A 15,417-nucleotide genomic window follows, 5' to 3' on the forward strand; every position below is an offset into this window, starting at 1 on the left:
GGTACAGTATTACACTATCTGGCATTTAGTAATCGATGGTCAACCAGGGGAGGCTGTTGGAGGTAGAAATCGGAGGCCGGGCTCATTGTAATGCATGGAACGGAATGAGGAATGGTATCAAACACACGCACCTAGCCAGTTGACCTGGAACAACGTGCCCTTTACAATGAGCCCGGCCTCCGATTTCTACCTCCACCAGCCTCGCCTGAGGTCAACAGCGTCATATAAAGGGCACTTTCCAGGTGAACTGGCTAGGTGCGCAGCAACCGATGGTTGAGTGCCACATCATCGACTAGACTGCCATTGTGGCACCGTGCAGTCAGCTCATATACTAAACACCTGTCCAGGTGTTGTGAGATTTGTCAGGTGGCTGCAATGTAGTCGACCTGGAACACACCCAAATACTTTAGGCCACAGCAGGCCTTTAAAGCAGACGCTCCATTCCACTGCCACAGATGAAGGCAACTATAGAATCTCTATCTCAGCTGATACTCATTAGTAATCAAGACAAAAGGCCGACTGTAAGTATAGTATTTTTTAATACTTTAGTAAGTTTAGGACTACTCCTCAAAGGAAAATAGGAAATGTCACGGTTAGTAAGTAAGTATTGTTTCGAAAAAAAAAAAATCTAAACACACAATAATCACACAATAATAAATCTGGCCCTAAGAATCTTGACATTTTCCCCCCAAAACAAGCCGTTAATAATAATTAATCTATGATTCTATGGTATGCAGTGCATTGTCGCCCTCTAGTGGTGTATTTGATACGGTACAGAGACAGATTAGTTAACTTCATCACCCAGTTAGCCCATCACCAAATCAGGGGCTGAATTGTCTGGTCAAATATAACATGGTACATTGTACAAACAACCTATCCAGTATCCACACCTATCTGCTGTCTACAATATAACCTCATCTATAGAAGCAATCTATCTAGTTGCATCATCATCATCATCATCATCATCATCATCATCATCATCATCATCATCCGTACAAACTAACAAAATACAATTAAAAAATCGATTTAACATCAATTAAATTGGTATCAGATATATTCATATTTCAATATGAGTGAGTGTGTGCTGTGTCTTAGATGCACATCTCCAAAATCAACATGACCAGATCAACAGACGCTACAAGATGTGGAACAGGGGCATTGAGCCTCTGGGCAACAGCGCCACCTAGTGTTAGTTATAGGGAGACACAAGGTAGAGCAGCTTTTTGAAAGACAAAGGTCCTGTAATAGATGGTGCCCTCCGCTCCGTAAGTAATGGGACAATGAAGCATTGTGTCTTCTTTTGGCTCAATACCATGGAAGAATTCTACAGTGGATGACTGTTAAATGCTTACCATAATTAAGAAAAACCCCAAAACAACTGTACAGATCAGGAAACCCTCCAGGAGGTAAATGTGAATGTGTCAGAGACTACTATCCACAGAATACGTCACCAGCTGAACTACAGAGGCTTCATTGCAAGGTGGTTATCCTCAAAAAGGATACACTTTGCTAAAAAAAAAAAAAAAGTACCTAAAAAGCCTGCAGAGGTCTGGAAAAAGGTCTTGTGGACAGACAAGATGAATATTATCATGTACCAGAATGATTTCAAGAAGTTTGGAGAAAAAGGGATCTGCCCAAGATTTACAGCATACCACCTCATCTGTGAAACATGTTTTGGGCTTGTACAGCTGCCACTGGAACTGGCTAACTTGTCTTAATTGATTATGTAACTGCTGGCGGCGGCAGCAAAATGTATTCTGAAGTGTAGAGAAACATATTTTCGAGTACAAGCAAATGCCTCCAAATTACTTCATCATACAGTCAATGACCCACAACATACTGCCATAGCAACGAGGGAGTTTTTCAGGGCAAGTCAATCTTCAGATTTAAATCCAACTGAACATGTATTTAATTCCCCGATCATAAGATGGCAAAAGTACCTAAAAACAAACAACGACTGAAGATTGTAACATGGTAGTATGGTGTGGACCCAGGTGCAGGAAGGATGCAGGAGTCAAGGTTTGCAATAATCCAAAACATAGGTACTTTACTAGTAAACTCAGGTAATACAGGTACATGCCACAGTGAATACTGAACAACTAAGGGTGAATATGCCAGGCTTATATGCTGAGCTGTAAACTAGACACAGGTGCAAACAATAACTCAGAAGAACAAGGAAAATAATAGGAGTCAACAGGCAGCCACTGGTAGCCAGTGGAGGAAGCAACAGGCGGATTCCTTACAAAGATGGCTGCAGTACAGGCCTGAGAAGTGTTCTAATTTCTGAATGATGAAACCAACATGTACAAAAATACCCTTGAAGACACCGTCCAGAGGGGTGAAACGACCCCCATCCGTGGTCAGTGTAACAGTGGCCAACGGCGACAGAGCAGCTCCAACAGCATTGATGTGGAATTGAATTAATAAGCCTTCCCCCTCTGTTATCGTGCCTGTTCGTTTTATTTTCACATTATAGCATTGTTCGAATTTTGAAATTGCAAATTGACCTCCAACTTACCGCCAAGTCAGTAGAAAGTTGATTTCCCCCAAGCGCATATCTGTCTCTCCTCACTGACGATAATGCTATCGAAACTCATATCGGAACCATGAAACAAATACATTGGGCCAAACAAGGCAGAATAACCAGGCGGGAAGGGTTGTTTTTCCAGGGCCGGCCTGGAAGTGGGGCAGTGGCACACTAATATGCTACTATTTAGAAGGTCATACAGGATAAGGACACGGATATCCTTTTCCCAACTTCGGCCAGACCCCACAGCAAAATTCTGTTTGTCATAAACATACTGTAACACTCACACAATACTCTACCCAAAACCGGCCCGGCCAGTATTAATTTTGTGAAATTGTAGCCGACCCAAACATAATTTGTTGTTGACGTATTGGAGCAGAAGGACCAGGAGGAGGATAAGCGTGGATGAACAAACAATGATTGTCATTGCGTAAAGGCGCATAGCCCGAGGGTACAGTAGTGTCCAATATGATCAACAAATTACTTGTATCTGGTATGTATGTATGTGTCTATTCCTTGTCATTATTGCTCCACATTACTGTGTGCTTGTTTGCACTGGCGCTTCTATTTGTGCCCTGGTCAGGTAAACTTGCGGGTTGAGGTAGTTTGGACTTCTCTTTATAAAAAAATAAGCAATTAATGCGATCAATAACTATTGACGACACCTGCAATGCGCGCAAAATTAATGCTTAGGATGACTATAAATAACCAGATCAGCATATCCATTCGGCCATCCGTTACAGCGGCAGACATGGGATACCGCAGATTTATTCCATCATTGCTAAAAATGTATTGTCTCTCCCACAACGCTGTGGCTTGGTCAAAGTATAATACGCAACGTTATCGCCTTTTCCTAATCAATATACACTCACCGAGGACTTTAGCCAATTAGAATACACTTGGATGTTGTGTCGGCATAACCTGCAAGGGGTCACAGGAAATTATTGACGTTAATTTGGGGTCATGAGACAAAAAAAGTTTGGGAAGCCCTGGCATAACCTGTTAGCATAGAATTGTTTTCCTCAGCTCAGCTGGGCTCCCGTCCTCATCTGTGTTGCCTCAGGCCTCGCATCCGGATGACATGAGAAGTGAGGAGAATGTCAGAGGAAACTCATACAGTACTTAACTTCTGCTAACTTCAGCTCACTTTAACCATTGCTACGAAAAAAATCCATTGGTGTGAATGGGATCAAAAGACAAAGTTCAACATTGCATGGCCAAATCAACTCAAATGAACTTTCCTTGGTAGCTACTTTGAGGTGATTTGGCCAGAAATGTTTGAACTTTGTCTCTTGATCCCATTCACACCCATTGATTTCTTGTTAGCGGTGGCTAAAGTTAGCCGAAGTCAGTGGTGGCTATTTAAACAACTCTGAACCGTGGATTACAGTTTCTCCTGGCCCACGATCTACTTTCAGGAACCATCTGACTACTGTATATGGTGTAAATAAGTGAACTATCCCTTTAACTGAAAAACGAACACACTTCAACTTATGCCGTCTAATGAAGACAGACACACACACACACACACAGAGACACACACACACACACAGAGACACACACACACACAGACACACACACACACACACACACAGAGACACACACTCGCACACACACGCACACACACACACACACACACAGACACACACACTCGCACACAGAGAAACACACACACACACACACACTGACACACACACACACACACACACACACAGACACACACACAAACACACCACACCTGTAGTGACATCAGATCAGCAGTAGGGTATTAACTTATTCATCATCATTCAGCACCAGAAGGCACAGGAGAGCTCCCAGGTCCCAGAACAGTGTCGCTAGGGAGTGAGGGAGAAGGAGGGAGGGAGAGGGAGGGAGGGAGAGGGAGCGAGGGAGAAGGATATGAGGGAAAGGAATGAGGGAGGGTGAGTGGAGAGAGGAGGGAGGGAGAGGATGGTTGTGAAGCAGAGAGCGGTGAGAGAAGAGAAGGAGAGGAGGGGGTGAGGGGAGAGAGGAAGAGAGGGAGGAAGAGGGGTGAGGGAAGAGAATGAGAGGGAAGACAACAAGAGGCGAGAGGAGAGAGAGAGTAAAAAAAGACAGAGACAGAGAGGGGGATGAGGGAAGAGCGAAGGTAGAGAGGGTGATGAGAGGGAACAAGAAGGAGAGAGGAGATAAGGGAAGAGAGAGAGAGAGAGAGTTGACTCATTGATGCATTATTTACTGCCGTTTCACCCTCTGGAGCTGGAGCCCGGGAACTCCTCCTCACTAGACCAGCTGTTTATCTCAGAGAATCAGACAGAGTTAGTTAGTGTAGTTGAGTTGGAGGAGTAGAGGACTGACAGAGTTAGTTAGTGTAGTTAAGTTGGAGGAGTCGAGGACTGACTGACAGAGTTAGTTAGGGTAGTTGAGTTGGAGGAGTAGAGGACTGAGTTAGCACATTCACCTTAAATACCCTCCTCCTTCGCAGCCTCAGCTGAAATAACTCCTCTGTGTATTGCTTTACAAGCACAGGGAACACAGGAAAAGCCTCAGGGTAGAGCTTCACGTAAAGTTGTTCTTATACGGTACCTGTGTAACGACACCGTAATAACATGGTATTCATATGTTGTTACATAGGAAGTTGGTAATTGCAAAGGACAGTGATGAACGGTGAGATGCTCAGTTGTTCCCCCGAAGTTCAAATGAAACGACACACAATGATCTACTGAACAGCTCTCGCTAATATTTCACACAAATTAAGGTACTAAACAAGTTGGCAGTCATTTCCACTGTGTCTCAAGCAGCTAACAAGCTCTCACACCGATGAGTAATCATTTGTTCTCTCAGGTTAGCATTTCTCTCCCTGCTCCCTAGAGTGCTGGGCTTAAAACTCCTCTTCAGAGAACAATTCTATCTGTTTTCTTTGTCTTTTATCTTCTATTTCTTTGTTTCATATCAGACTCATTCAACCTGGATTTGAGAGAGGTGGAGACAGAGACAAAGACAGAGACAGAGGCGGCGGGGGGGGGGGGGGGGGGGGGATGAGAGAGAGAAAGAGAGAAAGAGAAATAGGAAAGAGAGCGAAGAAAAGAGAGAGCGAGAAAGAGAGAGAGCGAGAAAGAGAGAGTGCCTTGGGCCGTAATAGTTTCATTATGTGCTGTCCTGTCTCGATTTCTCCAATGTGACGCGCTTCAGAACATCGGCAGATCGTTCTCCCTAATTGCTAGGATGAGTCATCAGACTATGTCAGCTTAGACAACGCTCTGACACGTAGAGGGAGACCTCCGTTGGCCAAAAGATACGTCCTCAGGGGTTTTGTTAGAACATCGGGCTGCAATGTGTCCTGTATCTGTTGTGTAACAGAGGCCAGGGAAAGGAGCACATGAAGACCACGGTGCAGACTTAAAGAGCGTAGTCTTGTGAACAAAGTCGATATGGAAATACCGTACTGCAAAGACTTTACACCCCTAATCGATGATTGAAGGATGAGGAGCATGGCTCTTGTGGTGTTGAGCTTGTGTGTGTGTGTGTGTGTGTGTGTGTGTGTGTGTGTGTGTGTGTGTGTGTGTGTGTGTGTGTGTGTATGTGTGAGAGAGACAGAGAGAGAGAGAGAGAGAGAGAGAGAAAGTGTGTATACTTGTGTATTAGTATACTAATGCATATGATTGACACATTCTGTTACCAGCCCAATTATCCAAAACCTTCTTGGGTAACAGGTATAACAGCTTGGGTGCCTGAAATACCTAAATCGTGTAGTCATTAGTGTATCTCTGCAAGATTCAAACTCTGATTAAACCCAAGAGATTTAGGGCCTCGCCTTTGAACAGCAGGCTCCGCACGCACACACACACACACACACACACACACACACACACACACACACACACCCACACACACACACTATCAAGGAGGCTCACCATTGATACTATCTCTGACATTTCAGCTTCCTGTCTGACCACACATGCAGTTACATGCTAACAAAAAGTATATCAAATGTCATGTACTTTAAATTGTACTTTAGTATATTTACTTGTCATGTAATTTAATCTGTACTTTGGTATTCTTACAAAAAGTATACTTTTATTGTCATGTCCTTAAATGTGTACTTTAGGTTTTGTAATCCCATACTTTTTTAAATGTACTGTTTAACTTGTAGCAAATGTACCTGAGAGACAGTACTGAGTGTTAGGTAGACCATTCAGCCCTGTGGGTTAGGGTTAGGGTTAGGGTTAGGGTTAGACCATTCAGGGTTAGACCATTCAGCCCTGTGAGTGTTAGGTAGACCATTCAGCCCTGTGAGTGTTAGGTAGACATTCAGCCCTGTGAGTGTTAGGTAGACCATTCAGTCCTGTGAGTGTTAGGTAGACATTCAGCCCTGTGAGTGTTAGGTAGACCATTCAGCCCTGTGAGTGTTAGGTAGACCATTCAGCCCTGTGAGTGTTAGGTGGACCATTCAGCCCTGTGAGTGTTAGGTAGACCATTCAGCCCTGTGGGTTAGGGTTAGGGTTAGGGTTAGACCATTCAGCCCTGTGAGTGTTAGGGTTAGACCATTCAGCCCTGTGAGTGTTAGGTAGACCATTCAGCCCTGTGAGTGTTAGGTAGACCATTCAGCCCTGTGAGTGTTAGGTAGACCATTCAGCCCTGTGAGTGTTAGGTAGACCATTCAGCCCTATGAGTGTTAGGTAGACCATTCAGCCCTGTGAGTGTTAGGTAGACCATTCAGCCCTATGTACAAGTCAGAAGCTTATGGGCCTCTTTGCTTGGAAAATGACTTGCTGCAAGAGTGAAAGAGCTGCATGGTAACATGTCATGTCCCTCTCAACCTCAATGGGACTTCATGAATTAACAACACTGGGATATTAAAATAAAAACAGAAATAACAAAAAACATAAACACCAAGATATGCATGTGACTCATTATTAACACATCACATGACTAAGATTACATTGTAAGTGTATTGAAAGTACATATCAGATCATATATTCTAAGTATACTTATGTATGAATTAAGAGGGTTCAATTAAAGATGTTTCAAGTACATTTAATATGCTTAAAACCTTAACCTAAAAATCATTTACAATTTTAGTATATTAAGTATAACTTTAATTCAATTAAAGGTGGGTCATTTTAATATCCTTTAATATATGTAGGTATATCTAAACTCAAGTATACTAGAAATATAATACTTAAGTATACTAAAGGTATATATTGTATTCCCTTGGGCATCCTCATAGCAGAACTGATGACTGCAGATGCTCTCTGATATTGATGTCTGTGCTCAAGTCTGCCGGAACTAACAGTTTTGACCCACATGAAAAGCGATGTATTTTGGAGACAAGAGTAATTCAAAAAAAAATTTAAAACATGATTTGCCTAGGGTTAGGGGGTTGCCTATATGTTCTATTTACGTAGCTTGCAATGCCAAGTGGACAAACTACTCACTATAAGCATAAAAATAAAACAAGCATAAATCTGTCTCCTCTGCCCTACTACAGTGTACCCACTGTGTGTGTGTGTGTGTGTGTGTGTGTGTGTGTGTGTGTGTGTGTGTGTGTGTGTGTGTGTGTGTGTGTGTGTGTGTGTGTGTGTGTGTGTGTGTGTGCGTGCGTGCGTGCGTGCGTGTGTGTGCGTGCTTGCTGGCTCTCCTCACAGGGACACGGATGTGATTCAGAAAATGGTTCAGAGGCAGGGTCTTCTTGTCAAAGGGACGATTGGGATGTAAACGGCCAGTGTGAGCCAACTCTCTGTGTCTGTGTCTCTGGAAAGGAGAACTGCGCTGTGGGGGATCCCACAGCTGAAGACAGCTGAAGCTGTCTGGCCTTAAAGGGACAGTTCACCCCTGAATCCAAGTTCGTCAGACGTATGTGTACTGCAGTTGAGGCTGGTGGATGTATGGAGACCATTCCTCATTCTGTTGCATGCTTCACAATGAGCCCGTCCTCTGATTTCTACCTCTACCAGCCTCCACTGGTGGACGGTATCTCCAAAGTAGTTGAGTTGAGTCTGTGTTTCAGGCCACCTGTTGTCATGTAGTGTGACCTAGCATAACACCAAGAGGTGGTCAATGAATGAGAGCAGCTGTGTAGTCAGACAGGCTTTTTGTGTATGTAGCTGTGGATTAAAGGCTTCTGCATGATCCATTTGAATGTTGTGAAGAGAATGTCTTTGCTGTCCCTGACAAAAAAAGAGAACCTCTATAGAATAAAGTACAAATAAACATGGTCTGGTCTCATGTGCTGTATATCCCGAACACCCTTTATTTTCTCCAGAGCTTGTGGTTTGTCTTCTAGCCTATTTGTAAATATGTGTTATGTTGCCTCTATGATGCCTAAACCTAAACGCCCAGCATTGTCGTCTCTCATTGGTTAGCTGAATGGAAGGTGTGGTCTGGGTGAAAGCTGTTGCTGTCTTTGTCAAATCAATTCATTTGAGTTTCGGAAAGCAATTCGCACAACGATAAAGTCACTCTCCGTTGGAAAATGTGATGTTACAAAACAAAATAAGTCGATTTAATTCCGCCTGTAGCGGATTTAAAGCCGCCTAGTATTTGAACTTTGGGCAGTTCAGTCGGAGGGAAACTAAAACTGAAAAGGCAGCAGCATCTTTAACTGCTCTCTTCATTGAAAACGCTCCAGTTGAAGTTTGCGTGGAAGTGGCGTTTTGTAAAAATGAAAAAGCGAGGGTTTTATTTTTCAAACACACCAATTCACCATATGGAGACGGAGTGCGCCTCGGTGTGTATGTAGCGCTGCTGTGGATTATTATGAGGCGTCATGGCGTGTTGTGACCGTGGGGTGCAGATACTGCTGACCATCGTGGGGGCTTTCGCTGCTTTCAGCCTGATGACCATCGCCATCGGTACCGACTACTGGCTCTACTCCCGGGCGTACTTATGCAACGCCACGAATGCCTCTTCGGACGACTCGCAAATGCAACCCAAGAAAACTAAAGGCGATTTGACTCACTCCGGGTTGTGGAGGATTTGTTGTATCGAAGGTAGGCTACTTCTCACCTTTGTATGCACTTTTTTTCTTTTCTTTTGATGTTCTGCCTTTGGCTCAAGTTAGGCAACTAGGCTGCGTGTTTAAAAGCGTGCGTAAAAGTGGTCAATAATTACTGTGTGAAATCTGTTTGCATTGTTTCATGAAAGAGGAAGGGAACTGTGATCAAGTAAAAACATTTAAAAAATGCTTGACGCTCCACGTATGGTATGAATACATTGGAGTATTTTTCTCCATTTACGCACCGCGCGTAAAAAGTTACCAAGGGCGTATGATACAGCCGAGATCTTGGAACGCCAGGCGCAGCTCAGGGTGTATTCGTTCTCGCGCTGCGTGCTTAGTGAAAATTGCTTTTATGACGCGGGTTACCATTTACACATTGAAAGGCTACATAAATGGATATGGGAGCGCGTCTCTATCAAAATTTACATTCAACTGACTATTCTATATGCAGTTACTACTTTAATCGAGTTCAGACCAGATGCGCTTCCAAAACGCTGGTTATGTCTACATTCTACATTGTAGGCATATGTGATGGTGTTGCTTGGCAACTACACCTCTGAAATTGCTATGGAAACATGAATAAGGATTAATAAATGAACCAACTTTATCTGCAAAAGAGTTTGACAGAACGCATATTCAAGTACTGTAAGTGTGTTTCAACAACACTAGAATACTAAATACGAAATACTTTGCAACATACACTCACTGAGCACTTTATTAGGAACACTATACTAATACTGGGTAGGGCCTCCCTTTGCTCTCAAAACAGCCTCAATTCTTCGTGGCGTTGATTTCACAAGATGTTGGAAACATTCCTTTGAGATTCTGGTCCATGATGACACGATTGCATCACGCAATTTCTGCAGATTTTTCAGGTGCACTTTCAACCTGTGAATCTCCTGTTCTACCACATCCCAAGGGTGTTCTATTGGATTCAGATCCGGTGACTGGGAAGACCACTGAAGAACACTGAACTCATTGTCATGTTCATGAGACCAGTTTGAGACGACTTTTGCTTTGTGACATGGTGCATTCTCATGCTGGAAGTAGCCATTAGAAAATGGGTAAATTGTGGCCATGAAGGGATGCACATGGTCAGCAACAACACTCAAATAGGCTGTGGCATTCAAGCGGTGATTGATTGGTATTAACGTGTGCCAAGTAAAACATTCCCCACACCATTACACCACCTCCACCATGAGGATGTGTACAGGTGTTCCTAATAAAGTGAATGTATAAGTAGATGTCATGGGTTGGACTGCTGCTTACGCAAGTAAGTTTATGCTATCTCTGTCTCTTCAAAGCCTGCATTTGTTGGGTAAATTCAATAAAAAAATCTATCTAGTACGTTCCCATAATTCAGTCTATTGCATCATTTACTTGAATACCACCCTTACCCCATTTGAGTTATTATGCGGTTAAGTGAACAGGAAGGAGTATGCTATCTGGTTCATTAGTTTAAATAAACAAACCAACCAAGTCTGAATAAGCGAAGTGCGCAAAGTGGGTGGAAATTATAAATGATAAATTATCGCCTGATTTGGCGACGTGATGTGATTACCGCTGTCCACCACACGTGGTTCTGAAACGCGTATTCACAGCGCGCAACCGGAAGCCGTTACTTCTCTTGAGAGAATACTGACTTCAGCGACAGAGAGAGAGAGAGAGAGAGAGAGAGAGAGACAGAGACAGAGACAGAGACAGAGACAGAGACAGAGACAGAGACATAATATTAGAGAGACAGAGTGTGTGTGTGTGTGTGTGTGTGTGTGTGTGTGTGTGTGTGTGTGTGTGTGTAAAGTTGTATGGTGTGTGGCAGGCTTTTTTATGATCATTTCTAATTAATTGAAGGTTTAGATATGGGCCTACTGGTCCTTTCACAGCAATCACACACAAACACACACACAAACACACACACACACACACACACACACAGACACACACACACACACACACACACAGCTTAAAAACACTTTCAATGAAGGAAGTCATTGCTATTCCATCCAGGTCCACTGCTTGGCAACACAGTGGAAACCTCATAACACAAATGTAGGCTCTCACCCCTACAGACTCCCCCACTCCTCCTCCCTCCTCTTCCTCACCCCTACAGACTCCCCCTCGCCTCCCCTCCAACCCTGACACACAACACAAGATGCTTAATTGACTTCACACTGCTCACCTGTTTTTACAGGACACACACACACACATACACACACACACACACACACACACACACACACACACACACACAAACACACACATCCAGAGAGTGTGCTGAACAGGAAGCTCTTTGTTTAGTGCCCTGTAAACCAGAATGAGCATCACGGCAGGAGAGCGCCGCATCGGCTTTTAGAGGCCCACGGAAATGACTCAAAGTCTTGTTATGCACTCATCCTCAATCAAACAAGAACGCCCACTTAAACACGCACACACTAACACACACACACACACACACACAGACACACACACTTCTCTGATCTCCAAGCGTCGACAGTAGGGCAGATGACGCATTTCAAATGGATAGAAGGGCCTCTCCTGTTGAAATACCTGTTGCTTTGTGTGTTATTGAATGGTTTTTTTTCAATAAAAACACTCCATTGAATAGGAAAGTATGCTTATAGATAATGGTAGACAGCTTCCTTTGAGGGGTGTGTGTGTGTGTGTGTGTGTGTGTGTGTGTGTGTGTGTGTGTGTGTCTTCCCATGAATGCATTAGCAAAGGCGTCCTCTGAGACGCTGGCTAGAAATTTGATTTTTGGGTGTGAGGGGGACGTTGCCATGGCAAAGCTATGCTGAGTAATAAAGGATGGGCTCTGACCTCGCAGACAGACAGACAGACAGACAGACAGACAGACAGACAGACAGACACCCCTGCTCTCTCTCTCTCTCTCTCTCTCTCTCTCTCTATCAATTTCCTATCTTAATCTTTCTCCCCCTCTCCCCCCCCCCCCTCTCTCACTCTCACTCCATCTCCCTCTCCCTCTCTCTGTCCATGTCTGTCATGTCCTACTTTATTAAAATAATAACACCTAGAATGATGAAATAATAATAAAGTCAAACAGTGAAGAAGGCCAACGCCGAAACGCACCGGTTCTTGACCTCTGCTGCAAATGCAATAAATAATTGAAGGGTTCTAGTGAGTGTTTTTTCCTTCACATACAAGTCTGGGTCAGTCGGGTCTCTCATTGGCTGGTGGTTCCTACAGCAGCTATATCTGATCTGTGAGTCCACGGAGTCTCCATGTGATACTTGGCACAAACAACGGAGAGAGCACTGCTGAGGCGTTGGGTAACCTCAACCTACAGATTTATCCTTTTATCTTATTTTATTCTTTCACCTTGTTCTTTTTTCCACCGGCTAGTTGAAATGCTGGCGTTTCATACAGGACCCCCTGTAGGAAATGCGATGATTCATCTCAACTAAATATAACGATGTGGTGGTGGTTTCATTTTGCATGTAGGCTCCTCCTCTTCGCCAAGCGGTAGACTGACCTCCCAACCTCTCAGTGACGCAGCAGAATCAGTAGAACTCAAAAGTATAACTTTTCAATATTCATGATATATATCGCTGCAATGTTTTATTCTCTTAAAAGCAGAGAGAACATTTTCTTAGCCAAGAGTCATATATGAATGGAGAGCCCCTCAGGGTAGAAGCACTTCACAACCCCGGTGTGTGTGGGTGAAGGCTTGTTCCCACTCCACTGTCTTCCACTGGTTTCAAACACGGTGGGAGGACTCAGCATGAAGTTTTATTTTCCTTCAATGAATTCCTCCTAATCCACTGAGAATGGAGATTGACAGTGGAGTGGAGGCCATATCTGAAAGCCACTGTATGGTCCAAAACTCATCTCTTGGTTTACTGTCTAACTACTACTACTACTTCTACCTCCACCAGCCTCCCCTGTACTGTACAAGCATGTTTTGTTTTGTTTAGTTTTTTACAGTTTACTGTGTTATCTAGCTAACCTGTTTGGTCCTATTGACCTGTGTTCTTCAGGGATCAACCAAGGGAGCTGTTTTAGGATCAATCATTTCCCTGAAGACAACGACTATGACACCGACAGCTCTGAGTATATCTTACGTGAGTACACCTCTTCTGCTGTACCTAGAACCAACAAAAGATTCTTCGGAGGTCCCTGTAGGAGAACCCTTTTTAGGCTCTAGGGTTCTAATCCAAGGAAGCGTTTTTGGCTCTCGGTTAGAATCTGTTTTTCCAAGAGTGATGATGTCTTTTTTGACCCTATGTCAGTTTTTGAAGCGCAGACGGATAGACCTCTCACTGTTTAGGCTCCACCCACTGATGCCCAGGGGAGCCGTCTGACTCAAAGGTTCTAAATTTGCCATAACTCCTCTAGCCCACCCCCATAAACGCATGATGTCATGACAGTAATTGGACCCATGGAGACAGACGATCTGACTTCTGGTTTGATATAGAGCCGTGATTCAGTGTTTTAGGAGTGTGTGTGTGTGTGCGTGTGTGTGTGTGTGTGTGTGTGTGTGTGTGTGTGTGCGTGCATGCGTGTGTGTGTGTGCGTGTGCGTGCATGTGTGTGTGTGTGTGTGTGTGTGTTTGATATAGAGCCGTGAGTTAGGGTTGTGTGAGTAAGCAGGGGATGACTTCAGCATGACTGATAGCGGATGTGACAGCAATCCTCTACGTGCACCGCATACTCATAGAGCCCTGTCCTTAATGTACTAGGCCGGAGTGTAGTGGGTAGTTAGCAGGTATGCTAACTGTGCTAGCACTGTGCTGTTTGTGCAGGTATAGTCCGGGCGTCCAGCCTCTTCCCCATCCTCAGTACCATTCTTCTGCTGCTGGGGGGGCTGTGTGTGGGAGCAGGGAGGATCTACAGCACCAAGAACAACATCCTGCTCAGCGCTGGGATCCTGTTTGTGGCTGCAGGTAGGTCAAAACACACATATATGCACTCTCTCTCTCTCTCTCTCTCTCTCTCTCCCGAACACACACAAACACGTCACCCACATAAATACAGGTACAGAGTATGTAGATCAAATTCATTCAATCTATCTCTCTGTGCTCACCTCGCCAGGTCTGAGCAACATCATCGGCATCATTGTCTACATCTCCAGCAACGCCGGCGACCCCAGCGACAAGAAGAACGAGGACAAGAAGAACCAGTACAACTACGGCTGGTCCTTCTACTTCGGCGCCCTCTCCTTCATCCTGGCCGAGTCCGTGGGCGTCCTCGCCGTCAACATCTACATCGAGAAGAACAAGGAGACGCGCTTCCGCCGCCACCGCCACGACTTCATCAAGACCGCCTCGCCGTACTCCCGCATCCCGAGCTACCGTTACCGCCGGCGACGCTCCCGCTCCAGCTCGCGCTCCACGGACCCGTCCCGCGAGCCCTCGCCTGTCGGGATGAAGATGGGGGCAGGAGGAGGAGGAGGAGGAGGAGGAGGAGGGGGTTGTATGTCCATTGGTGGGGTGCATCCCATGGGGGATATATCCATGTATGCACTCAGTAGGGACACTATGAAGGGCGGGAGTGGGAACACAGGGCCCTACAGTCCTGAACGGGACTTCCTACAGGTTCATAACTGCTACCAGAAGGAAGGGAAGGACGGCGTCAACAGGAAGACCACGCCCGTATGAGAGTTAGAGAGCATCACTCGAGGACGAGCATCTCTGTCGTCTGGAACCACACTGTACTTGGACAGAGGACAGCGGAGATGCAGGGTGGCTTGTTTGGGACAGGTCCCAGGCAGATTGCCTCGACGGACGTCCATTTTGAAAGGTCAGAGATCATTTATCGGAGCGGATGAGGTGGAGTGTGTGTTTTTTCTTCTTTTACAAAACGATGAGAGTCTGGCTTTGTTCAAATGAAAAGGATGGGACATGGTACTGTAGGACATGGTGGACAGACATGACACTTTCATTACCAAGAACTTT

General features: G+C 44.7%; 1 protein-coding gene across 1 annotated transcript; it reads left to right on the forward strand.

Annotated features, from left to right (window-relative positions):
• Positions 1–9,275: 9,275 nt before the first annotated feature.
• On the forward strand, positions 9,276–15,120 carry LOC310821684 (voltage-dependent calcium channel gamma-4 subunit-like; the record flags this gene model as incomplete). The annotated part of the gene is made up of 4 exons (XM_083693825.1): positions 9,276–9,498; positions 13,502–13,585; positions 14,266–14,406; positions 14,555–15,120. The coding sequence occupies 4 exons, from the start codon at positions 9,276–9,278 to the stop codon at positions 15,118–15,120; spliced, it is 1,014 nt and encodes a 337-aa protein (XP_083549951.1).
• Positions 15,121–15,417: the final 297 nt, after the last annotated feature.

This window comes from Argentina silus (assembly GCF_951799395.1).
Source record: "Argentina silus genome assembly, chromosome: 22".
NCBI lineage: Eukaryota > Metazoa > Chordata > Actinopteri > Argentiniformes > Argentinidae > Argentina > Argentina silus.